This window comes from Eptesicus fuscus, chromosome 4, assembly GCF_027574615.1.
Source record: "Eptesicus fuscus isolate TK198812 chromosome 4, DD_ASM_mEF_20220401, whole genome shotgun sequence".
NCBI classification, from domain to species: domain Eukaryota; kingdom Metazoa; phylum Chordata; class Mammalia; order Chiroptera; family Vespertilionidae; genus Eptesicus; species Eptesicus fuscus.
In genome coordinates this window covers 30,805,921-30,832,087 of record NC_072476.1, presented here as the reverse complement: position 1 = coordinate 30,832,087, position 26,167 = coordinate 30,805,921, and the positions used below count along the sequence as shown (strand labels likewise).

General features: G+C 49.5%; 3 protein-coding genes and 1 non-coding gene across 7 annotated transcripts; 3 read left to right on the top strand and 1 right to left on the bottom strand.

Annotated features, from left to right (window-relative positions):
- Positions 1-912: 912 nt before the first annotated feature.
- Positions 913-4,264, top strand: VPS37D (VPS37D subunit of ESCRT-I). The gene is made up of 4 exons (XM_008141479.3): positions 913-1,084; positions 2,425-2,596; positions 3,087-3,169; positions 3,732-4,264. Exons 1-4 carry the CDS (start codon positions 947-949, stop codon positions 4,092-4,094), a joined length of 756 nt encoding a protein of 251 aa, XP_008139701.1. The 5' UTR covers positions 913-946; the 3' UTR covers positions 4,095-4,264.
- Positions 4,265-11,615: 7,351 nt separating this feature from the next.
- Positions 11,616-12,770, bottom strand: DNAJC30 (DnaJ heat shock protein family (Hsp40) member C30). Its single transcript, XM_008141730.3, has one exon. The coding sequence runs from the start codon at positions 12,754-12,756 to the stop codon at positions 12,076-12,078; it is 681 nt and encodes a 226-aa protein (XP_008139952.2). The 5' UTR covers positions 12,757-12,770; the 3' UTR covers positions 11,616-12,075.
- A 78-nt stretch (positions 12,771-12,848) lies between these two features.
- BUD23 (BUD23 rRNA methyltransferase and ribosome maturation factor) lies at positions 12,849-25,918 on the top strand. 4 transcript variants are annotated; one of them, XM_054714844.1, is made up of 12 exons: positions 12,864-13,012; positions 13,110-13,147; positions 15,004-15,099; positions 15,190-15,272; positions 15,372-15,468; positions 18,991-19,087; positions 19,858-19,908; positions 20,628-20,713; positions 20,868-20,913; positions 21,084-21,142; positions 25,175-25,288; positions 25,434-25,918. In XM_054714844.1, exons 1-12 carry the CDS (start codon positions 12,965-12,967, stop codon positions 25,486-25,488), a joined length of 870 nt encoding a protein of 289 aa, XP_054570819.1. In that variant the 5' UTR covers positions 12,864-12,964; the 3' UTR covers positions 25,489-25,918. The 4 variants fall into 4 exon arrangements, with proteins under 4 accessions (XP_054570821.1, XP_054570819.1, XP_054570818.1 ...); XM_054714843.1 differs by having other exon boundaries at positions 25,154-25,288; XM_054714845.1 differs by having other exon boundaries at positions 12,867-13,012; positions 25,199-25,288.
- On the top strand, positions 24,326-24,457 carry LOC114231635 (small Cajal body-specific RNA 20). Its single transcript, XR_003617617.2, has one exon. It is a non-coding gene; the product is annotated as a small Cajal body-specific RNA 20 (non-coding RNA).
- Positions 25,919-26,167: the final 249 nt, after the last annotated feature.

Genomic DNA, 26,167 nt, shown 5'->3' with positions numbered 1-26,167 from the left:
GAGTGTCTGTTTCCTGACAATGGCACTAGCCAAGTCTAGCTGTGAAGATAAGGCAAATGATAATCCTCTGGCATCACATGGGAATCACTTAGGAAGCCATTGGGTAGTGAAACTTGACATTCTGACTTGTCCTAGAGTAAGCTGTGTGAGAATGTGACTCGGTCGGTCTAAATCCATGAGTTCTGCAGAGAGGGTCTAGCCCAGTGACCAGGAATCATGTGCTCTGTGGGCCCTGAGCAGAGGGAAGAATTGAAATTGCCTATCATTTACCTGTAATGTGACTTTGGGACGGTGACATCATCTCTGTGAATCTGTTTCCTCATCTGTAAAATGACAACATATCAGGGACTCTTTACTACAGGTAAAGCTCTCAACACACACTGTCTCTAATCCTCACTTTGTGCATCATCAACCCATTTTACAGAAGAGAAAACTGAGGCTAGGGGAGGTGATCGACCTGTTCAAGTTAGCCGCAGAGCAGGAGCACCTGGCGCCCAGCCAAACTCAGAAAATTGTTGTGCGAATCCAGAGGGGAAATGTGAAATAGTCCCTCAAATTGTAAACGCCTGGGGTGGGAGAGTCCGTGCCTGGGGGGCGTGGTGAATGATGGATGGCCAAGAGGAGGGGTGCGGAGAGAAGCCGCTTCAGACATCCGGATGGCGGCGGTAGGATGGTTTTGCGGGCCGATCAGCGGGTGCGGGAGGCCCAGCGAGGCGCTGCAATGCCGGGTGGGCTGGGGTGCGGCTCGCCCCCTTTCCGCCCCACCCCCAGCCCCAACATCGCGGCCCCTTTAAGGGCGGACAGGGCGCCCTCTGGCGGCGGAGCGGCGCGCTCACGGCCGGAGCCGGAGCCGGATCCCGGAGCCGGAGCGGAGCGGAGCGGAGCCGGGGCGGAGCGGGCCGAACGGGCCGAGCCAGCAGCCGAGCTGGGGGCGCGGGCGGGCGGCATGTACCGGGCCCGGGCGGCGCGGGCGGGGCCGGAGCCCGGCAGCCCGGGGCGCTTTGGGATCCTCAGCACCGGGCAGCTCCGGGACCTGCTTCAGGATGAACCCAAGCTGGACCGGATCGTGCGGCTCAGCAGGAAGGTAGCGCGGGGGTCGCGGGTGGGGGGCGCGGGGAATGGGCCGCGGCCTGCCGGACCTGCCGAGCAACCAAAGGGCCGCACGGGCCGGGCCGCGGGGCCGCCGGTGGGCGCGGGAGCCTGGCACGTACGAGTGGGCTCCACGGAGCCGCCCCCGGGGGAGGGGGCGCCCAGAGCCGGCCTGGGGCGGGTGGGGCGCCAGAGACCCGGGGAGGCGCCTATGCACCCCCGGGATGGCCGCGAGGCGTGTCCTACAGCGGATGCTCCAGGGAGGTGTGTTCTGGGGGGCAGGGGTGGTTGTGTTGTGGGGGGCCTTGGCTCGCACACCCACGTTCTGTAGGGCCAGAAAGGGGAGGCGCCTTCCATCGGGAGAACTAGGGGCCTGTTTAACACCTGGGAGGACCGACGAGGGAGCGCCCGCATCTTGAGGGTGCAGGAGGAGGCTTTGTGTCTTTCTTTGGGTAGGGGTACTGAAAGCTGAGGTGTATATTCCATAGGCCACCATAAGAGAAAGTTGTATATTCTCAGGCGATAGGCCGGGGCTGGTTGGCTGTGGGGGGCAGATAGGGAAAGTGTGTTGGAGGGAGGCAGGCAGGAGGGGCATATGCATCCTATAGGGGACAGATGGAGGGTAGTGTGTTCTCTAGGGGCAGGGAGGGGAGGCTGGGCACTCCTGGAAACAAGGAAAAAGCATTCTCCAGAGCCAGGAAAGAAAGGGGCTCTGCTTTCTGTAAGAGAAGGAAAGCTGGGAGGTGCTAGAGAATCTGGGAGGGAAAGGGGGTGTGTATTCCTTGGGGGTGTGGGATTCCACTGGAGGGCAGAAGGACAGGTGTGAGGGGAAGACCGGGTGGCTTGAGGGGGTACTATGCAGGGCCAGGGTGAAGACCACTCTGGAGAGTCCGAGCCGGGGTGGGAGTGTTTTTAGCACAAACACCTGAGGAGGAGGCAGACAAAGGCCTGGAATGAGAGGGAAGCTGCCCATGCATGGAAAATGGGACAGAGGAGGGAGGGGGACTCCTCGGGGACCTGGGCAGACATATTAATTGAAAAATTAAAAATTAACTAACATTTGTAGAGGCCTTCATAGTTTTCCTCTCTTCGGTCTCACCACAGCCCTATAAGGTAGTGGTTTTTAGCTTACTTTGTAGAGGAGGAAACTGAGGCCCAGAGAGGAGGCTCAAGGCAAAGCTCCGTCTGGGCCTCTTGCAGTCCCTCCACCTGTTGGCTCCTCATCCTGAGACTGGGGTGCTTTCAGCGTGGCCCTGGGCACTGCTGCTCAGGGCGGCAGAAGGGGGAAGTGGGCAGCCGCCCTGAGTGCACCTCTTGGCTCCTCTCTGGTGACAGTTCCAGGGCCTGCAGCTGGAGCGCGAGGCATGCCTGGCCTCCAACTACGCGCTAGCCAAGGAGAACCTAGCGTTGCGGCCCCGCCTCGAGATGGGCCGGGCAGCCCTGGCCATCAAGTACCAGGAACTTCGAGAGGTGGCTGAGAGCTGTGCGGACAAGCTGCAGCGACTGGGTGAGGGGACCGTTGGGAGAACGGCCTGGGAGGGTGGCAGCTGGCTCTCTGGTTGGTTGGCCTTGGGAAGTGCTGGGCTCTGAAAGGTGGGACTTGGACAGACCTATTCCCCAGGCAAGTTTGAGGGGTGCTACTCCTGGAAAACTAAGTTGGGGAAGTGAACAGTTGGTGAGCAGAGCTGGGCTGTAGAGGCCAGATGGGGGCCCTGGCCGTGGGAGAAAAGGGGGCCCAATATCCAAGGGCCTGGGGTACCCTAGGGGACAAAGCCCCTGCTCCCTCTTTTGCACTAAAACTGGGGGCAGAACCTTGGGGGAAGGTGCACAAACTGACCCCAAGGACATTGTACAGATGAGGAAACGGAGAAACGTACACACAGAATCACACACAGGGTCAGTGAGAGTCAGGATTGGGCCCTGGGATTGGCCTATCTGTCCTGGGTGACAGGCCCTAAGGGCAGGGGCCATTCACTCTGTCCCTCTGTGGCCCTCAGAGGAGAGCATGCATCGCTGGAGCCCCCACTGTGCACTGGGCTGGCTGCAGGCTGAGCTGGAAGAGGCTGAGCAGGAGGCTGAGGTGAGGGGGGGGAGGCTGGGCCTGGGGACAGGAGAGAGACCCATTCTACCATTCCCCCCCACTTCATTCTTACATTGTAGGCTTGAGAGCCCCTTCTCCAGGAAGTCTGTCCTAAGTGCCAGGCCCCCAGGAGAGCCCCCCTGTGAATGTCTCAGGGCAGAGTAGGCTGGGTCTAAAGAGGAGCTGGCACAGACTTCTCAGTGCTGGGCTGGGAATACAGTGCTCAGTGAGTTAATGGAGGCGGGTTAGGAGGGGGCCTGGCCCCAGCTTTGATGGGCAGCACCTAAGTCTACCTAAGTGGGTCCCGGTCTCTGATCCTGCCTCATCTCTGACCCAGCGGGTCTGGTGATAGTAAGGAAATAGAGGCTTGAGAGTAGGGGACATTTGTCTACAGTCACTCAGCAAGTCAGAGGCACACCAGGCTGGAACTCAGGTGGCTCTGTCCCCCAGCTGTGGTCACCATTAGAAGGGATTCGGGGGGGGGGGGGGCGGGGGGGCGGAATAGAGGCAGTCCACAGTCTTGGTCATGCTCCTCCCAAACTGTGCCTTCCTCCCGTCCCAGGAGCACATGGAGCAGCTGCTGCTGGGGGAGCAGAGCCTGGAGGCTTTCTTGCCCGCTTTCCAGCGAGGCCGTGCCCTGGCCCACCTGAGGCGGACCCAGGCTGAGAAGCTGCAGGAGCTGCTGCGGCGCCGGGAGCGGTCTGCCCAGCCAGCACCCACTGCTGCTGCGGATCCCCCCAAACCTTTCCCGGCTGCAGCTGTCCTGCCCACCGGGGCTGGCCGGGGGCCACCAGCAGTGCCCCGAAGCCTGCCCCCCTTGGACTCCCGCCCAGTGCCCCCGCTGAAGGGCTCCCCCGGGTGCCCCCTTGGCCCAGCACCTCTGCTGAGCCCTCGGCCCTCGCAGCCAGAGCCCCCTCACCGGTAGGATCCAGGGTATGGCTCCCCAATGGGGGGCCCAGACAAAGTTGATGCGTGGCTCCTCCTCCTCCCCCACTGCCTGGGTGGGGGGAGGGGCAGGCCCCTCCCCTTGGCCTCAGGCAGGCCCTGGCCCTGGAGGCTAAGCTGGGGAGGAGGGTCACCTGGAAGATGCCCAGAGAGAGGGCTGGGGGTGGGTGGGCAGGGTGTTAAGCCTCTGGCATTGAGGAAACTGCCTTTTTTTTGTCCCTGGCTGAGACCTCCCAGGTGATGGGCTAGACCCAGTGAAAGAACTTGACTCATGGCAACCTAGGAAGGTGCCCGCTCTCCCCAAGGCCCTGCCTTGGGGGCCTATCACACCCTGCCACTCCACTGGGCTGGCACAATCAATGCCAAGGCTGATAGGAGTGTTTTCCATCATGTACTGAGCCTACCTTTCTCCCAGTCCTGGGGCCCACCACCTAGGAGCCAGGTGGTCAGGTCCCAGCTGCAGGGTCAAGGAAACCATGGCCCTGGGGCCCCACTCATGCTCCAGACACTGGGGCAAGGTAGGCCAGGGGCTTCTGACCTGCACAGGTGAGAGTGGGCCATCCCCAGGAAAGACCATTCTGTATTTTTCTGTCCCGTCTCCTTAGAATGGAACCTTTTTGAGGGCAGGTCCTTGTCTTTGTATGTTCTGTCCCCAGCCCCGCTTCCCAGGGGCCGTCAATAAATGTGATGATGAGGATGACGATGCTGCCCGACTCCTCTCTGCTCCCTCAACCAGCCACTCTGCTGTTGCAGCCTCTACATGTCAGCTCCTGCGCTTGCTCTTCTTGAGATGCCCTTCCTTCCTCTCTGCCCATCCAAAGCCCGCCTGTCCTTCAGGTCCAGCACTGCTCCTGCCTCTTCCATGAAGCCTTCTCTGGTTATCAATCTGTGGGAGACTTCCTAACTCTTAACTTCCCGGCACTTCTGGCCAGAAGCACACTCTACTTCTTCACTGTTCTCCAATTGCCTCACCTCCCAATTTCTTTTGGGTCATCTGTAAGCCCAATCAAGATAGTACCTGCTTCTTCTCTGGCCTGCCAAATGGTCACCGCCAGAGTGATGGAGGGGGCTATAGAGTGCTGAAGGTTATCTGTCTTCAGCTCGGGTGAATACTCGGTGGCTGGCTTGTCTGATGAGTGTGAGACAAGATGGGAAAGCAAGCCTAGCCAGTTTGGCTTAGTGGATAGAGTGTTGGCCTGAGGACGGAAGGGTCCCAGTTTGATTCCAGTCAAGGGCACATGTCTCAGTTGCAGGCTCCTCCCTGGCCCAGGCCCTGGTCAGGGCACATGCTGGAGGTAACAAATCGATGTTTCTCTCTTTCCCTCTCTCTTCTACTCTCTCTAAAATCAATGAAAAAATATCCTCAGATGAGGATTAAAAAATAAATAAAGAAGATGGGAAAGCAGAAACATGCCCCGAATCAGCTTAGGTCAAGTCTGATGAGATGAAGTTTGGCAGGGAGGCATGGATGGCCTTACAAGTAAGAGGGGACAGTCAGTGCTGTAGAAGCAAATGTAATCTTGGTACATGTTAATGGGAATAAACCATCTAGAAAGAGGGAAGTGTTGGGTTGGCTCAACTTTTCACTGAAATCTTACACTCTAAGAGGGATCTCCAAAACAGCACATTTGGAGTAATAACAATAAGAAAGAGGATTGAGACTAAGTCCTATGTGAAACAATTGAGGGATCCATGTAGGGCCAGAGGTCAGAACCTAGACCAGTGGTTGGCAAACTCATTAGTCAACAGAGCCAAATATCAACAGTACGATTGAAATTTCTTTTGAGAGCCAAAATTTTTAAACTTCTTCTAACACCATTTCTTCAAAATAGACTCGCCTAGGCCGTGTTATTTTGTGGAAGAGCCACACTCAAGGGGCCAAAGAGCCGCATGTGGCTCGCGAGCCGCAGTTTGCCAACCACACGTCTAGACCAATGGGCGGAAACCACAAGGAGCCAGATTTTGGCTCATTATGAGGCTCTTAGGTCAGGGCTACTATTGGAGGTAGGTGGTCCCCTTCTCTCAAATTTTGTGAACAGCACCTGAGTGACTGCTTAATCTTTAGAGATGAAGGCAATAGTTGGGAGGCACTGGCCCACTGAACTTTTGAGAGCCCTTCAGGCCCAGACAGATTTATCACATAGGGCAGTGATGGCGAACCTATGACACGTGTGTCAGCACTGACACGCGTAGCCATTTCTGATGACACGTGGCCGCTGAGGCGGCCGCGTGCTGAGGATGAAACATTTGCTGCTCCTGAGGATGAAACATTTGTGAAATAATGTTTTTTCCTCAAAGTGACACACTACCCGAGTTATGCTCAGTGTTTTGGCGAAGTTTGACACACCAAGCTCAGAAGGTTGCCCATCACTGACATAGGGGCACGGTCAAAGGAAGCACTACTAGTGCCCACTTGAGACCCTTCGTCCATATTGGCCTTGGTTCTGCTCTCCTGTTAGCACTTGAGCTGCTGGAGGCTGAGGGACACCAAAACGTCTCTGCCTGAGAGGACAACAGACAGAACAGCTCTGGAAAACACAAATGCTAAGCACAACTTGGGGCAGGCTGGGCCCTTCTTGCCCTCGTCTCCCACTCTGGATTCATGCTTATAGGCAGTTTGTAACTAAAAGGAGAAAGGCGGCTAAGGTAGGCATGTCTGAGCCTTCCTCCACTATCATGAATTGAGGAGCAGCCTCATAAAAGCAAGAGTTCAGCCTCCCCTCCCCAGGGCAAGAAAGAAGAGAAAGGAACGACCCAAGCAATGGAGGGACAGGAAAGGGAGAAAGAAGTGTTTCCATGGAACTGTATGGGTCCTTCAAAAGTCCTCACCTACATCAGAGCTCAGACTGTTTTGGAGGGGGTAGAGACTGAGGTCCCTTAGTGTTCAGCTCCAGCCTGAAAAAGACCAAGGTAGATGGGTACAGATATCACCAGAGTGGAGTGGGCCTGGTTTTGGGCCATGGGAAAGGGTTAGAATTGGATGGTTAATAAAATGCATTAATTCCCTTGCTGGAAAATACATGGAATGTTCTGGAATGTTGCAGGCAGGGCTCTCTTTCTGTTTGAAACCCTCTGGAACTTTGTTCCCAGATTCTGGGGCTCCAGGGAATATTCCTGACTCTAATCCTCTGTGAGAGAGAGAACAAACAAGGGTCTACATCAAGGAACCCATGAGTAAGGAACCACCTATTATAGACCACCAGAGCTTTTACAAACCAAAAGCAAAAAGTGGTCCAAATAACAAAACTCCCATCGCTTTTTGATAAAAACAGAGTTCCTACCTCTCAAGAAAGTCTGTTATGTGCACCTCCTTGTTTAGTTATCACTAGGTTCTGCATGTTTCCTTAAGCTTCTCCCCTTGATTTCCAAATACAAAACATAACATTAAATGTGTTTTTGTTTTGTTTGTTGCCAATCAAGGATTACTGACCTAAGCAGGCCTGAACCAGAGTAGACTCAACTCTTTACCACTGAATCATGTGATCACTGCAAAACCACAGCTAGGAACTTGCCCCTCACCTCCAAGGTTAGAGAATCCAATGGTTTCCAAGAGACCAAGGTGGATTAGCTGTGGGTTTATCTCAATTTATATAAAGATTGGACACAAAAGACTGAGTGTAGGAATTGGGGTTATAGTACTCTGCAGAGGGAGGAACTCTGGCGCTGTTTAGGACCTTACCACTGCTGTAGACCTCTTCAAAGATTCTTCCTGTCCCACATGAAAATAAGATTTACACTCTGCCTCCCCGCATAAAGTGTAAGCTCTTACATATGATGTAAACTCAAATGCCTGTAGGGGCCAGGAAAATCACAGAGGCACAAAGCAGTTCATTCCCACAAAGAAATACACCCTCTCCCATTTTTTCTGGAAATGTACAGTCCTTTTAAAAAATTTCTCCTCTTGATATGGGATAGAGATATTTCTCTACTGTGGGCAAAATGGTGCAAGTATCAAGGTCTTGTATACTTTCCCTCTGATGGTGGGAGTGCAGTGAAATAAAGAGAAATATCTTATCTAAAAGGCAGATGTCCGCTTCTCCCGGCACTAAAGTGGGTATCTGAGCTCAATTGTGGCATAATTTCTCATTTTTTTGAGAAGTAAAAAATCTAGATTTTCATGCAAAGTCCCCTCAGTTATGGATGTTGGCTAAAGTCATTTTAAGATACTGTGCCAGCCACAGCCAAACACTGTGTGAACCATGAATCTTGGTCTGTTCTTGGTCATTCTGAAACAGGCCTTCTTTTGTCTAGTAGCAGTCCCCTCCAGAACTGAAAATATGAATGCTGATGAAGCAAAGGCAGGATGGGAGGGCCAACTTACCTCAAGACTAGTGAGTGTCAGGACCTCAGGTTCAGACAGCCTTAAGAGAGTGGCATGAGGGCTGATGCATAGTGACACTATGACTTCACAACACATGGTGAACTCTGCACTGGCTTCTTGGGGATGAGTGCACTGAGTGTTCCAGCATATGCAAGTTCATGAAGTCCAAACTCAGGTCCTTAACACAGAGGGACCCTCAGTTGCTCTGCTCAACCCTATGGCTGCCAGGGCTACAAGCAGGGCCTGAGGGCAGGCAAGGCAAGCCTTCTCCTATGATCTTGACCATAGTCGGGTGGCAGTGTGTGACCTCATCAAAGGGCGGAGGAACTGAGAGGAGGCAAAGGCCAGGAGAGAGCCCACTTTTCTAGTGCACTGAATTCAAGAGAGAGTGAAGTGAAGTAGCACCACCACTTACCAGTTGTCCCTTTCCAGCCTCTCTTCATGAGATCTGGTGACCTTCCAGGAAGCCCAAAGGTCTAAGACATAGCCTCCTACCCTCACTATTTTCCAAAAAGGGATTGTGATGGCCACTCATTTGGTGCCTCAGCCTCAGGCTATTACACACACACACACACACACACACACACGATACATATAATTTTATATATATGTGGAGTCAATAATGACTAAATGGACAACTCATTGGCTTTAGGTAGGCTATTCTTATATATTTTGGCTCATGCTAGAACCATTATAGTAGGCAAGGTATATCCTGTGAACCAAATGCTTAGAACCTCAGAAGGAAGCAAGAAATCCTATTCTCTCAGCACTGGGATTTCACCCAGCAATAAATAAAGGGCAACAGAGGGAAAAGCAGTTTGGCTTAGGGCAGTGGTCGGCAAACTCTTTAGTCAACAGAGCCAAATATCAACAGTACAACGATTGAAATTTCTTTTGAGAGACAAATTTTTTAAACTTAAACTTCTTCTAACGCCACTTCTTCAAGATAGACTCGCCCAGGCCGTGGTATTTGTGGAAGAGCCACACTCAAGGGGCCAAAGAGCCGCATGTGGCTCGCAAGCCTCGGTTTGCCAACCATGGGCTTAGGGGAAATAAAGTCCTGATCAAGTCCAAAAACAATTGCCTAGACATGTACACCTTTGATCCTGTCTTGTCTGAGTCTCCCCATTTAGGAACTGTGTGTGCTGCTCAATCAACTCTGCACTACACTTGCAACCTCATCCCCACCCCAATAAGCGTAGCCTGGGACAAGCTGGGCCCCTCTTGTCCATTTCCAGTCAAAAATGGACTAAAGTTGAGCATGTCTGAGCCTTCCTCTACTATCAGGAATTGAGGAACAGTGCCTAGAAGGCAGCTAATGTCCTCAGCCTGGTTCAGCCTCTTCTCCCCAGGATAAGAAGGGAGAAATGTTACAATGGGGACAAGGTAATATTGGAGGGGGGGGCCCTCAAAAAGCCTCCCACACATCTCTCCTTCCATGAAAAGCCCAGACTCCGTTTAGGGAGGGTAGGGAGTGGGGTCTTACAGAGTTCAAACCTGGCCTAAAAAACCCTGAGGCAAGCAGAATGGCACACCAGTTCTAGGCCTAAGGAGAAACTGAGTTAGATGGTTAATAAATGTTATTGACTACCCTGTGTGAAATATATATTCTGGAATGTTCCAGAAGTTTCACATTGCCTGGACACCACCCCCACACACATACCTGAAACCTCCTTGAGCTTTTTATCTATTTCCATGTTCAGGGGCCCCAGGAAATGTTCTTGATTGTGATCTTCACAGAAAGAAAACAAACTTGAAAGGTCTATGTCAAGGAGCCCATGCAAAAGGTCCCAGCTATTACAGACCACTAGTGCTTCTACAAACAAGACCCAAAAGAACTCCAACTCCTTCTGATAGAATCTTGCCCAAAGGACACTGTCATGCACCAACTCCTTGGTCGAGAATCACTAGTTTCTGCATATTTTACTAAGCTTCACTTATTGTAGTTTATATTTCAAAAAGAATACTCAGCTGGCACCATTTTGGGGCTCAGCCCACCTGGTTTTCCAGATGACCTAATAAATTCATAATTCTTTACCAAAAAAAGAGAAAAGAACACTCTCCCTCTTGTTTTTCAAGTATGAAACATAATAACATTAAATGTTCTTTTCGAAGTACATATGCCCCACCCCCAAATCAAAGCTCACTGAGCACAGTGGACCTGAATCAGGGTGGGCTCAAATCTTTACTATTGAACCGTGTGGTCACTGCAAAGCCATGATTAAGGGCTTGTCCCTGACATCTAAGGCTAGAGAGAATCGAAGAGACCAAGTTGAACTAGCTATGGTTTTATCCCAATTTATACAAGGATTTCACACAAGAATGTGAATGCAGGAATTGGTATTACTATACTAAAGCACCTCTGGCTTTGTTTAGACTCTAGACTTAGGCCTGTACCCTTGTGGAAGATGTCTTGCAAAGGTTTTCCTATCCCACAGCTTTACACTCAGCCCCAGTGCACAAATCTCTGAGCACTGACAACCTCACAGCCATGCACTCCCTATGTGCAGGGACTCAGGGTTAAGAGAGCCTGACTACTACTTCTCTAGTCAAGTGATGACTGACCAACGGCTGAGCACATTAGAAACAGAAAAAAGCTTCAAGCAGTTCTAATCAAGGGGTTTCCACCACAGGCCTCCTGATCCTCAGTAGTCTCACCACCTCCGAACTCCCAAAATTCCCCACAGCCTCAAGCAACCATGTTTCCAGTTGGCTTGTACCACCTGCAATAAGCACTCGAGATAAACAGGATGGGCCACACTCAGAGGAGCTCTATTTCTGGGAGAGGACTGGCTGCATTGCTAGGGGCAGGGCTAGCTGGTAAAGGGATAACCAGGTGACAGGTACACTATCCCAAGGATAAACTTGACTCTACTAGCATGTTTTAACCATTGAGCCCATTAGAACTATGGACAATAAAAGTGTGACAAACCTCAAGAGAGCAAATGGTTTGCTCTCTGCCGTCACATCCACAGAGTAACTTCTGCAAAGTCATATAAGTATGGGCACAGGAACACTCATTCTTTATGCTCGATGACCTTGCTTTTCCGGACTCCTTCATGCCAACAGCAGAAGGGGGAAGAGGGGTTTGGGGATGACCATAGCAAGGTTTCTATATATCACATTTTTGGCCTATACCAGGTCTCACCTGTGGCTTGGGGAACTCACAGAAAGACAAGGTTGCACACCTCAGAATTTTTCTTTTGGCAGCTAACAATGGGTCACATTGCACGTTTCAAGGTACAGAGCTCCACAGCACAAACATGGGGCAGGAGCAGACATTTCTTTGCTCAGAGCTTGACAATAAAGCCAGAGCCCAGTGTTCCAGAAGCCGACAACATCAGGAAGGCAACCTCTGGAAGCAGGCACCCGAGGGACTAACGGAAAACTCTTCACTCAGGCTTTCAGGGCTGTTCATGTTGGGATCTCCTTCTTGGGCCTCCTTTTTCTGGACCGCAGGGCGAGCATGTGCATGCAGGTCAAAGGCTAAGCTGGGCGAGTGGGGAAGCGAAGGGGGAGAGCGGTTCCTTCGGACCCCAGCAGAGGTAGACTGTGGAAAGCGAAGGGTTCAAGACAGGAAAGGCCATTTTCTGGGGGTGTGGCTGGGGGGGGGGGCTGCTCCCCTTTCCTTCTCTCTCGACTAAGAACGAATGCCTATGACGATGAAGATTGTGAGGAGAAGGACGACTAAAGTTGTGTCTCGGATGTCGTCCCAGCTGAAGCCCTTCTTAGCCCGATCCTCCTGCTGCTTGCGAAGGGCCTCTCGCCGGGCCCTGAGGCGGCGCTCACGCTCCAGCTGTTCTCCGTAGTGCGCCTGGTAGAAGGCGTCAAAGTTGAACATAGTGCGGTTGGCGCCCGGCGCGGCCTGACCAGAACTGTAGGTACGAGAGGCGGGCGAAGGGGTGCGGGCCGAGCCGGAGTCCGCCGAGGGCGTCGTGGAGGGACGGACGCCAGGTCCGCGCAGGTCCATGTCGCTGAGCAGGCCGCGGTCATACTTGCGGCGCAGAGTGGCACTGCCCAGCACCACGTAAGCCTGGGAGATGCGCGTGAAGCGCTCGGCAGCCTCGGCGCTCCCGGAGTTGCGGTCCGGGTGGTAGAGGAAGCTTTGCCGGTAGTAGGCGGCCTTGATTTGCGCCTGCGTGGCCGTGGGGGGGACGCCGAGCAGCTCATACAGCGCCGTGCGCGAGTACGGGCCGTCGCCCCGGGAGTAAGTCCTCGCTTCTACGCCCAGGCATGACACCCGACTTTGTGGAGGCCCCCGACCCTGCCACAAGCTCCACAGAAACAACCGCGGCCACCTCAGATCGTGTCTGGCTGCCATCTTGCATGGATCTGGAGGGCGGGGCAAAGGTTAACTGGCCAATGGGAGGCGCGCGTTGTTCGCAGAGCGTCATCCTTGTGGCCAATCGAGTAGAAAAGAAGGCGGGGAGAGGAGCGGAGCATGCGTATTACGAGGCAGGCGCGGCGCTGATGCTCTAAAAGCCGGACTCGGGAGCCCCCGGCAGCGGTGGTGTGGTTGAGGCGTGGGGATGGCGTGTCGCGGGCGCCGGCCGGAGCACGGTGGCCCCCCAGAGCTGGTGAGTCCTGTGGCCCTCGGGCACCCTTCTGTCTGAAAGAACCTCAGCGTCTTGATTTCTCCCCCAACTACCCTTTTCTCTTTCTCTTTTCCCGCAGTTTTACGACAAGAATGAAGCCCAGAAATACATGCGCAAGTAAGGGAGCCTGGATGTTGCGCGGCGTCGGGGGTGGGGACCCGCCAGTTGCCCTCATTTGGGGCATTGCTTGGAAAGCATGAAGAATTTGGGGCGGTTGGGTTGGGAGGAAGGGACCTGGGTTGATTCCATTTTCTTTTACACTGGCAAAGGCGACTTTAGTTAAATCTCCGAACCACCTGGGCCTCAGTTACCTCAGCATTAATATGGGAGTGATCGTATTTTTATCTGGGTTTTCAGTTTATTGTGACAGCTTGTTTTAAACATGTGGTGAAATAGGCAGGAGGCAGTGGATATGTATAAGTGGTTAATGCTCTTGGGGGGAAGAAAAATGTTCATAAATGTTTACTGTGTGCCCCTATTTGTATAATCTCACGAGACCCTCTTGACAACTGTTGGTGTAGCTTCTGAATTTCATAGAGGGTAGTTATTTCTGTAACTAGGTGAAGGCTAGAACAGACTTCCAGACCTTTTGATCAGCCACCCTGTAGAGAATTCTACAGATACTTGATCTTGGGAAAGCCAGATATATTATAGACCTATTCTGTGCTACGGTAACCAGTAGCCATCAGTGTCTGAATTACTTAGCATGAAGAAAATGTAAAATACTTTATTGATCATTTTTATGCTGATTACATGTTGAAATAATTTTAGCATATTGGGTTAAAAATTATTAGGTACATTGGATTTGGTTAACTATTAGTTAATTTTACGTATTTAATTTCATTTTAACTGTGGCCACTGGAAAGTCATGTGGCTTGCATTATGTTTCTCCTGGACAGCACTTCTGTAGATTTTTGTTGTGCATTCTTTTTTTTTTTCTTTTTAAAATATATTTTAATGATTTTTTTACGGAGAGGGAGAGAGAGGAATAAAGAGTTAAAAACATCGATGAGAGAGAAACATCGATCAGCTGCCTCCTGCACACCCCCTACTGGGTATATGCCTGCAACCAAGGTACATGCCCTTGATCGGAATGGAACTGGGACCCTTCAGTCCGCAGGCCCACGCTCTATCCACTGAGCCAAACCGGTTAGGGCTTGTTGTGCATTCTTGATCCTTATATCTGAGAGTCATATATGGTGGGTAATTCTTCCAGAAAACTTGTTCTCTTTTTCTTTTTTTAATTTTTTTTTATTGATTTTAGAGAGGAAGGGAGAGAGATAGAAACATCAATGATGAGAGAGAATCATTGATCGGCCACCTCCTGCATGCCCACCACTGGGGATCAAACCTGCAACCCAGGCATGTGCCCTGATGGGAATTGAACCCATGACCTCCTGATTCATAGGTTGATGCTCAACCACTGAGTCATGCCAGCCGAGCCAGAAAACTTGTTCTTAAGTAATACTACATCAAAGCCTGATAGATTTGAAAATACCCAATGGTTGGCCATTAGTTAAGTGATTTGTTCCCTTTAGCTTTGCATCAGGTGCAGTTATAATTTGTGTCACAACAAAATAACATGTCACTGTTATTGGGGTTACTTTTAAATAACTGTAGTTGAGCCCTGGCCAGTTTGGCTCAGTGGATGGAGCATTGGCCTACAGACTGCAGGGTCCCAGGTTCGATTCCCAGTCAGGGCACATGCCTGGTTTGCGGGCTCAATCCCCATGGGGTGTGCAGGAGGCAGCCAATCGATGATTCTCTCTCATCATTGATATTTCTATCTCTCTCCCCTTCTCCCTTCCTCTCTGAAATCAGTAAAAAAAGTATATTAAATAGTTGTAGTTGAGTAGATTGACCAGGAAAGAGCACCTTGTTCTTTTTTCCTAGAAGTGCTTGGTGTTTTCTTTTGGTCTGGGTACAGTTTTAGCTCAGAACCTTACCACTTGTTGGTGTTTCTGCCTTTCTAGCTCTAGAATGATTGATGTGCAGACCAAGATGACTGGGCGAGCATTGGAGCTCCTTGATCTGCCTGATGAGAAGCCCTGTTTCCTGTTGGATATTGGGTGAGATCCTGGGGCCCAGTCAGGTTCCCCAGGTTGTGGGGCATCTTTGCTTCTCACACTTTTGAGTCCCTGTTTGATTGTATCTTCCAGCTGTGGTACTGGGCTGAGTGGAGATTATCTCTCTGATGAGGGGCACTATTGGGTGGGCATCGACATCAGCCTTGCCATGCTGGGTAAGTATGTTCTATTTAGCACTGGGGTGGACTACCCTCATGAGTATGGAGCAGCTATGCATATTGTCTGTTTCCCTCACTTACTCTTCTGCGACGCAGATGCAGCTTTGGACCGAGAAGCACAAGGAGACCTACTTCTGGGGGACATGGGCCAGGGCATTCCCTTCAAACCGGGCTCCTTTGATGGTTGTATCAGGTAAGAGTATTCATGCTTTGCTCTTCGTTTGCAGACCACTGCTTCCCATACCTGGCTGTGCAGCAGAGTCATGTGGGAAACTGAAAATTATACATCCTATGGGATTTTTAAGTTAATAAGGTCAGAGCAAGGCCCCCAAATAGGTATTTTTTGTATTTCAAAACTATCTGCTGTGATTCTCTTGCACTGCCAAAGATTCAGGCACCTCTGATATAGTTTCTCTGTCTGCTTTGAGTGTGTGTGGTAGGAGAGGGGTAGTCTTCTAGGCCACTAGGAACCATCTTGGGAGGCCTAGTGGCCATCTTGGGGGGCCCGGTGGCCATCTTGGGGGGCTTGACGGCCATCTTGGGTGGCCGGGGGACCTGGTGGCCATCTCGTTGCTTTTTTGAAGGACTCTGGTGGAGAGTTTCTAGATTGCTCCAGTCTCGTCAGCATTTTAGGGCTCCTTTCTGGGTACCAGTCAAGTTTTGAGTGTGTACATGGAACTTTAATAACGGATCTTAGACCATTGATGTTACTGTTAAAAGACATAAAGTTCTTTGTCTTCTGTGGTGAGTTCTGTTTAGTATTTGGTGAGTGTTTTGTTGGTGGAGTGGAGGTAGGGAATAGGAGAGGAAGTCATAGTTTAATCATGAAGTGGGAGAGACCTGTGATGTATGTTGAGCAGTAAGGATCTGGGTGAATAAAAATTTGTACTGGAAGATTTTCTTCTAGGCTAAGGAATTAGCTTACATCTGGGAACAAGATTGAGGGGAAAAAGACATTTCAAGGATAGCAATTGGTTTTTAGTAATGATTGGGTGAGATGTTCTAAGTTGTAGAAAACCAAAGTCCAGAGATATGATATGTATGTTTTAGTAGTAAATAGCCATTTTTAGTTTGTTTTTAAGAGGTGAGATGGTATGGCAAGCTTTCCTTTAACGTTCGTTATATGTAAGATATTGTACAGCTAGCATGTCAAACTCAGAGGCCAACACGGGCCAAATGAACAAGGTTTAAGTTTATGTGGGCCACACACACAAAAAAAAGCTTCAATATTCATAGAAACGTAGGTTTATTTCAATAGAGACATGCTGAATACAAAGGGCTGAAATAAATGAGTAATCGTTAACATAAAATAATAGGACACTTTAATAAAAATTAATGTTTTTACTTGAACATTAACTTACCAGAAACTGAATAACTGCACAAATTAATAAGCATAACGCAAATAAACCTATTTTTCTTTTAAAAATTTTTTAAAAAATATATTATTGATTTTTTTAAGAGAGGAAGGGAGAGGGAGAGAGAGCCAGAAACATTGATGAGAGAGAAACATTGATCAGCTGCCTCTTGCACACCCCCTACTGGGGATGTGCCCGCAACCAAGGTACATGCCCCTGACCGGAATCGAACCCAGGACCCTCGAGTGCACAGGCCGACGCTTTATCCACTGAGCCAAACCGGTTAGGGCTAAACCTATTTTTCTTGTTCTCTGAAAGCGAAATATTTCCTGTTGTGCACCATCAAACAAGTCAGTCCAAGACTAATGATGTGGCATTTGGCTGCTAAAATATTCGCTGCTAGTATTAGTGGAGAGAAATGGTGCTCCTGTGTGTAAGGTGCGTAAGGGAAATGAATCCAACACTATTATAGTAATCAGTCATTAGCTAACATTGTAGTTCATTATTAATAACTAGAGGCCCGGTGCACGCAATTCGTGCACTGGCCGGGTGAGGCGTCCCTCAGCCCGGCCTGCGTCCTCTCGCAGTCTGGGAGCCCTCGGGGGATATCCGACTGATGGCTTAGGCCTGCTCCCCGGGGAGTGGGCCTAAGCTGTCAGTCGGACATCCTTAGTACATTCTTAGCGCTGCCAGGGAGGTGAGAGAGGCTCCTGCCACCGCTGCTGCACTTGCCAGCTGTGAGCCAGGCTTCTGGCTGAGCTGTGCTCCCTCTGTGGGAGCGCACTGACCACCAGGGGGCAGTTCCTGTGTTGAACGTCTGCCTCCTGGTGGTCTGTGCATGTCATAGTGACCAGCCGTTTCGCCATTCGCTCGATTTGCGTATTAGCCTTTTATTATGTAGGATTATGTATAACAGTATATTGTGAAAATTAAGTTATGAAATTTTACTAAAACGTATCTTACATACTGTTATATTGGCTGGGCTGCAAAATATTCGTTGTGGGCTGTGAGTTTGACATGCTTGTTGTACAGGCTGCTGTGGAGTTTGGAAATAAAATAGTCCCTGTCATGGTTAATTAGTTGCTAAAAGACATGGACTGGTTAAACACAAGGCTGAGTGTGGGCTGTGTACTGGGGAGTCATGGGATCACCTGGATTGTGAAGAGAAAAGCACAGGAAAGCCCTGGCTGGTGGCTCAGTTGATTGGAATGTCCCGAACACCAAAAAGTGGCAGGTTTGATCCCCAGTTGTGATTCCGTCAGGTGGCAATCTATTGAAGTTGTTCCTCTCTCTCCTCTTTCCTCTTTCTAGAATCAATTAAAAAGAAAGCAAGAAAAGCTTTAAAAAGAGCCCAGGAAAGCTTTGAGAAAGGAGGATTGGGGGTGGGTCTTGAAGGGTGGGAGAAATTTGGGAAATCAAGGAGGGTTTCTCAGTGAAGGAATAGTGGAGCAGAGGCATGGAAGTGGGTGGGGAAAGGAGTCTGAGAGATCATGGGCATGTATGAGAGATTGCATGGAAGCTGAGATTGTATAGACTTGGGTCCTAGAAGATTTTTTGTTATTTTTGTTAATCCTCACTTGATACATTTTTCCATTGATTTTTAGAGAGAGTGGGGGAGAGGGAGAGATAGAGAAACATCTATGTGAGAGCGATACATCGGTTGGTGCATGGGCTGGCACTCTAATCACTGAGTCACATTGACAAGGGCCTAGAAGGTGTTGTTTTTTTAACTCCATCCTAAGAAGTTTGGGCTTTATTCAGTAGTTCTTTGTTTTAGGAAGATTATTTAGGAGACGAAGAAAGGAGAGATGGGTTGTTGAAACAATTGAAGTGGTCATAAGTGCTGACCTAGGAGAGTGGTGGAGGAAAGTAAAAGCTTGGAGAGGCAGTGGGACAAATCAGCAGGGTTTATTTGGGGTTCTGTGAATGGGTTGGGTGTTCACAGCACCGAGGAAGGGAATGCCAGAATGAAGGACATAGTAGCTGCTTGAAAATTTAAGTAGAAGGAACTGATTTTGGAAGAGAGTGAATGAAAGGCTTTGTAAGTGCTGTAAAACATGTTTCCCTTGATTTTGGAGCAAGGGAGTGTGAAAGGGTAGGTGGCAGAGAGAGCCTTGCTATGATGAGTAATTTTGAACTTGAGATACATGTAGAAAAACTGCAAGGAAGTTAATTCCGACCTTCTGGATACCCTGTTTGGTCCAGTGTTGTAGAATAGTGACCTGGAGTGGACCTGCACGTGCCAAGAAAGGGACTGGGCAGGAGGGTTTTACCTGGACATCAAGGATGTGTGGTGTATGAGTCCTGAAGAGGCAGGGGTGTGCTGGTCACTTTCCTGATGAGGTCCCTTTCTGTTTTAGCATTTCTGCTGTGCAGTGGCTCTGTAATGCTAACAAGAAGTCAGACATTCCTGCCAAGCGCCTGTACTGCTTTTTTTCTTCTCTTTATTCTGTGCTGGTGAGTATAAGATCTCCCCTTGCCCTGCAGGTAGAGTGATGAAGTAGAGGAGCCCCATGGCAGGGCTGTTGAGGTGGGACTGCATGGAATGGCAGAACCTTATTGTGATCCTCAGCCCAAACAGAAAATTCAGTGGGCTAACACTCCCTAATGAAATGCAAAAGGTGCTGATGTCAAAATATGAGACAAATTAAAATTCCTGTGTCCACTGTGCTGAATTTTAATCAGAAGTTGGTTTGGGGACATAGACTTCACAGAATGAGGACAGGGACATCGTGTCCAGGACACACAAAGCATACCTTCCAGAGTGCCCACATCCTTCAACTCCCACCCCTTGCTCCTCCCACTGCTGATGCTCAGGTGGGCAACAGGGTGGTGTTTGCCTCTCTGCTAAGATGCTCTTCCCTCGTATGTTTGAATGACCAGCTCCCCCATATAGTCAGGTCTCTGCTCAAGTGTCTAAGAGAGGCCTTCCTTGAACCAAAAGTAAACTCATTAGTCTCTTGTCACTCACAATCCCTTTGTCCTCCTAAGTTATTTTTCTTTTGGCTCTTAATCACTACTGTAAATTAGCTTGCTTCCTCTACTAAAATGTGAGCTCCAAAAGTTAGAGGAGAGGCTCTCTCTTTTGTTCATAGCTGTAACCTCAGCCCTAAGAACAGTGCCTTGCACATAGTGGGAACTCAAATATCAGTGAATAAGGAAAGGAGTGTCTGGGTCCAGACGCCATGGGATACTTGTAAGACAGTGAATGTTTCTGTTTCTTGCAGGTCCGTGGAGCCCGAGCTGTTCTGCAGCTATACCCTGAGAACTCGGAGCAGGTGAGCCTCTTGGCTACTAGAGGTACAGGGAAGGGGGAGGGGCCTAGAACAGGTAAACTGTTCTTATCCTGCTCCTCACTCACCTGCCCTCCTACTATTGGGAAGTGACAGAATAGGGTCTTTATGCTAGTTGGTGGGAAAAGGAGAGAATGAGTATCTGAGAGTGGTTCCTGTGGCTCCTGATGACATATTTTATGATCTGATATCCCAAGGAGGAATGGTGGGTGTGGAGTAGGGTTAATGTGATATATTAACTGATTTCCATAACCAAATATATAAATAGGGTGGAGGGCTGAGAGAACATCAGCAGTTGTCTGTTCTATGGAGTGTAATTCAATATGAAGGAGGAATGAGAAGGATGGAGTTACTGACTTGAAAGACAAGTTGTGAGCTGTCCCTGACTAATACCATGAATGAGTCTGCCCCCACTATTGGTCATTCATTTCCTGAGATTTGAGTGGGTAGATGGATCCCTGGGCTAGAAAGTGAGAATTGCTTGTTCTGTAATTCCCTTGAGGGGGCTGTCTGCCATGGCTGGGTCTAGCCTGCACTTTCCTCTAGGTGGCTTTTGGGGACTCAGAATTGGGAACAGTCTAATAGAGAAGACCTTTAGTTCTCCCAGGCACAGTTCATCCTGGAACCAGACTGGCTTAAGAGGAGTGAGGGAAAGCAGTGTGCTCCCCCAGCTTCTCTATGATTCACCAATGTTCTCTCCTCAGTTGGAGCTAATTACGACCCAGGCCATCAGGGCTGGTTTCACTGGTGGTGTGGTGGTGGACTACCCCAACAGTGCCAAAGCAAAGAAGTGAGTGCTGCGGGCCAGTGTGCTGCTTGCACTGCTGGATAGAGGTTGGTGGTGTGGATCAGAGTAGTAGTGCAGGAGGCACTACTGGAAGGGAAGATGAGGACTTGACTTACACTACAAGGCTTTATGACTCCTTGAACTTTTCTTGTTTTAGGTTCTACCTGTGTTTGTTTTCTGGGCCATCAACCTTTCTGCCAAAGGTGAGGGACCCTGAGTTTTCAGGTGTGTGTCTTTTGGGTTCCCTTCTTGTGAGGCTGGGCCTAGTACCTGTTGAAAGGGCTTAGGCTTGGTGGGTGCCCAGGCCTTTTGGGGTAGGGCAGATGGGTTTAGAGATCTCTAGGATGCTCTAAAAGCACTTTGGTTCCTATAGGGCCTACATGAAATTAAGGAAGAAGAGGAGGCAAAGGAATCCACATTCACTAACAAGAGGTAAAGCGAACCGTAGGTGAACCTGCTTAAGGTTCAGGGAGTTACTGCCGCTAGGTTTATTAGACATTGCAGAGGGAGCTGGAGGTGGCAAGACCACTCCATTTTTCCTCTGCTTTCACCAAGTTCCGGGTTCAGATGTGGCAGTGACACCAACATGGTAATAGAACCAGGAACCCCTTGTTCCAGTGCCTGCTACTGTTTTAGGCTGGGATGTCTGTAAGCAGCCTTGCAGCCTTACTCTGCCTTTCCTCTTGCTATGCCTGACAGGCTGTCCCCTCCTTCCCTAGGCTGCCTCCGCCACCTATGTCCTGGACCCCATCCCCTCTTGGCCCCTGTGACTGTCCCTTCTCCTGCATCCTTATCTTTACTCTCCTGGGCTATTTTCATCAGCTCACAGACATGCTACACAATTTCTCATGTCTACTAAGAGATTATCCCTTTACTTCTTAACAACTCTAAGCTACCACCCTGTTTGTTTCCCTTTATATCACAAAACTCCTCATATCTGCCTCTTCTTGCTTTCTCCTCTACCATCCTCTCAGTCCTCTTCTCTGGCTTATGCTTCTATCCCATCACAAATTGCTCTTGTCAAGGCCACCGCCAACCTGTCTTGCCAAATGTATGGTCACTTCTGTTTTTCCCCTGCTTTATCTTTTTTTCATTAATCCTCACCCGAGGATATTTTCCATTGATTTTTAGAGAGAGTGGAAGGGAGGGAGAGGGGAGAAAGAGAGGGAGGGAGAGAGAGAAACATTGATGTGAGTCATATTGATTGGTTGCCTCTTCCACATAAGCCCTGCCCAGAGCTGGGGATAGAACATGCATCCCAGGTATGTGCCCTTGACTGGAAATGGAACCCTAAACGCTTTGGTGTGTGGGTCGACACTAACCACTGAGAACACTGGCCAGGGCCTTTATCCTTATCTTGCCTGCTCAATAGGACCTGATTCAATAAGCCAGCCCATGACTGTCTCAACACCTTCCTTCCTTGGCCTCCCACTCACTATCATGGTTTTCTCTTAACCTTACTGGTTGTTCCTTCTCAGTCTACTCTGCTGGCCCCTCTTCTAGAGCAGCGGTCGCCAACCGGTGGTCTGTGGACCACTGGTGGTCTGTGAGGTCCGAAAGGTTGGCAACTGCTTTTCTAGAGCACACTGGGGCCCAACCTGGACCCCTTCTCTCTCTCCACCGCCTTAAACACCAACTACAGGTTTATAACTCCCAGATTTATATCCTTGGCCTCAATTCCACCTCTGATTTCCAACCGCCCATACCTAAACTTCCCACCCTATCCATACCTGAACTTCCCCCAGATGTCTCGAACAAAACAGAGCTCTTGGTTTTCACCCCCCAACTTCCTTTCTCCATTCTTTACCATTCTCACTTATTCTTATCTTCCTTACATCTCATAGCCAATCAATCCATCTGCAAGTCCTGCACCCCTCTTCTCAATGACTATCCCAATTTGAACCCTTTTCCCCACTCCCACCTGGTCTTAAGTCACCACCAGTCTTGCCTGGATTACTGAAAGCAGCTCCATGTGTCTCCTTGCTTTTAGTATTTGTTTCTTTCCATTTATTTTCTCAGCAGCAAGACTGATTCTTTCCCTTTTCTTTGTTAAAAAAAAAAAAAATCTTGCCATTTTTCTGTTATCTTTAGTTCAGTTCTTACCTTTCTTTATTTTCCTTAACACTTTTAACTGCTCTAGATCTTGGCTATTTGTATCCCCAACTAGAATGAAAACTTGGTGGAGACTGGTATTATGTGCCTGCCATCAGAAGAGTATCTTGTTAATTAAAGATATTCAATATTTGTTGAACACATAATTACAAGATAGTGAAGGAGTTATTTCTGGTATGGGTGGAAGGTGTTAAGACTTTGAAGACATTTAAAAGGAAAAATGGGCAGAGAATTGAATGAGTTTAGAAGGCCCACCGGTAGTGAAAATCATGATTTGTGCTCTTTGTGTCTGTCACAGATTTATGCTGTCGGATTGCTTGTCCCTTAGTAGTTATCTCTCTTATCTCCCTTTCTCAGCCCATTCCCCACTTGCCCCCAGTGAGTGATCCCATTTCCTGCTTCACAGAGGAAGTACAAGTTGTTTAACTCCTTCCATCCATCTTAGGATCCCTCTTGTCCTCACACTGGTGTTTACAGACTATATGTCCTAACTGTAAATTTGGATAAGTTTTGTGACCTGAATATCCATTTTTCTATTTAAAAAGGGGGGATATTGCCACCCACTTGGGCAGTGTCTTGTGTAGAGAGCATGTTTGTTTAGGACTCAGCACAGTGCCTGGCACAGACCTTGTCTCCCCTAATTCTGCAGGCTCTTACTCTTCCCTTCCAAGTCCCCAGATTTGGGAAGGGAAGGAGAAGAGGCTCTTGCCTATTAGAAGTATTATTGGGCTTCTCCCATTACTATCACTTCTCTCTAATCACATTCTGGCCACTTATAAATATGTGAGTTTAAAAGTTTTAAAAATCTTATCCCTATGCCGAAACCGGTTTGGCTCAGTGTATAGAGCGTTGGCCTGTGGACTGAAAGGTCCCAGGTTCGATTCCGGTCAGGGGCATGTACCTTGGTTGTGGGCACCTCCCAAGTAGGAGGTGTGCAGGAGGCAGCTGATCGATGTTTTTCTCTCATTGATGTTTCTAGCTCTCTATCCCTCTCCCTTCCTCTCTGTAAAAAATCAATAAAATATATTTTTAAAAACAACAACACTTAGCCCTGGCCGGTGTTGCTCAGTGGTCAGAGTATTGACCCGCTCACCAAAGGGTCGCAGGTTCTATTCCCAGTCAAGGGCATGTACCTTGGTTGCAGGCTCAATCCCCAGCCCTGGTTGGGGTGCATGTGGAAGGCCGCCAATGTGTGTGGCTCTCACATCAATGCTTCTCTCCCTCCCACCCACTTCCACTCTCTAAAAAATCAATGGAAAGAATGTCCTTGGGTGAGGATTAACAAAACAGAAACTTTACCTAATTTATACATTTTTTTTGCATCAATATTGTTCCACTTGTGCATTCCTTAATTCTTGCTATCTGGCCTCCACCCTACCAGGAAATGGTAGTCACTTAAATGGCAAGCATCCTTGCTTGGTTTGAGTTATGCTGGACACAGTGTGATCCCAACTGCCAGGTGGGAAAGTGGTTTGGGAGCCCAGGCTTTTTCCTTGTTCTCAGGGCCTCTTTTCCATGGGGCTGCAGGGGGTTTCTTTTCTCCTCAGCCAGGGCAAGAGGCCAAGATCAACCCTTGAGGGTTATTGTCAGGGCTGTCACCAGCTGGGCAGCCTTGTTTTCCTACTTCAAACATTTATTGCTGGGAGCCCCTACTTGATGGGGTATGCTGACCTCACCACCAGACTTGGGCCTTAAGTGGCAGCAGTGGGCATTGGGTCTCTGAGTTTCTGTGGACATTGCTAGACTCTTGTGAACCAATCCTGGCCTAGGTTGCCCAAAAGTAGCCTTGTCCCCTGCCTGCCTGCTCCATAAGCAGGATGTGTGCAGACCTAATAATTGGTTACCTACTGCAAATATGCCTGCAAGTGAGTGGGGCCTTGCACCTCCTGCCCTCCTATATAAATTGCTTTTGACCCCAGTGGATGTTACCATGATGGAAGTGATGGTGGAGAAGGGGTGGTTCAAAGATGCAACTTTTATTGTAGAACTAGAGGCCTGGTGCACAAAAATTTGTGCACTGGGAGTGGGGGGGCCTAAACCTGGCCTGCGCCCTCTTGCAGACTAGGAGCCCTTGGGGGATGTCCGACTGATGGCTTAGGCCCGCTCCCTGACCTCCCTCTGCCGGAGGTGACCAGCAGGGCAATCGGGGGAATGGCGCCCGCCAGTGAGTGGCACCTGCCTTGGCTGGCCTGGTGCTGCCCTCCGCTGACTGGTCTTCTGCCATCTGGTCAATTTGCATATTAGGCTTTTATTATATAGGATGGGCATCTAAGGCCCCTAACTCAAAGGAAGTTCACCGTTTTTTCCTGCCTGGATTAACTTGGGTGCCAGTCAGGCTGTTCCATCCATCAGTTCACAGCTGTGTCTCCGGCACAGGGTCCCGTACAGGACTGCACGGAGAGGGGTGGTGAGGAAGACCCGGGAGTGGGTGCTGGAGAAGAAAGAACGCCGTAGACGCCAGGGCAAGTGAGTACCTGGGTCAGGGGTAGGCTGCTGTGGATAAAGGGAGGTCTTGACCAGTAAAGGCTCACCTACACTTGAGGGGTCCCAAAAGTACTTTGTTCTTTCTTCTGAAACTCTTCTATTCTTCCTGCCCGTTATTTCTTCACAGGGAAGTCAGACCTGATACTCAGTACACCGGCCGCAAGCGCAAGCCCTACTTCTAAGCAGTTCGCTGCATTGAATGGTGGGACAGCTCGGGGTCCACACAATTGTGAGCTGTGCCATCCAGCTCAGGCATTTGCTTCTGGAAAGTTTTATATATTGAAGTATCTACTTCATCAGCTGACAAAATAGGGTCTAGATAAGTTCTAATAGCCCTGACCAATGTGGCTCAGTGGTTAGAGCGTCGGCCTGTGCACCAAAGGGTCATGGGTTCGCTCCCCGCCCCTGGTCGGGGTGTGTGCAGGAGGAAGCCAATTGATGTCTCTCTCACATCGATGTTTCTCCCTTCCTTCTATTCTCTGAAGAAACAATGGAAAAAATATCCTCAGGTGAGGATTAACAACTGCAAAAAAGCTCTAATGCTATTTTCTTCTTTAAAGTTCTAATGGCATCTTATTTTGTTGTAAAAGTAATAAACCACTTTCTATGGAATTCTGGCATTTTCCAGTTCTATGGTCCTAAACAAATTTAAGTTCCTTTGTTGGTGGTAGCTACCACTCGATTCCACGGGTCCAAACAGAACTTAAGAGTGCTTTTATACACTTAAAGGACTAGGTAGATTTCTTTAATTTAGGCAAACTTAGGAAGGATGGACAGGGTGAAATGTATTCAAAGTACCTACTGGCCTGAGGGAGGAGGCTGGAATCATTTGCCCTCTGAGCCCCTTCCCCATATTGTCAT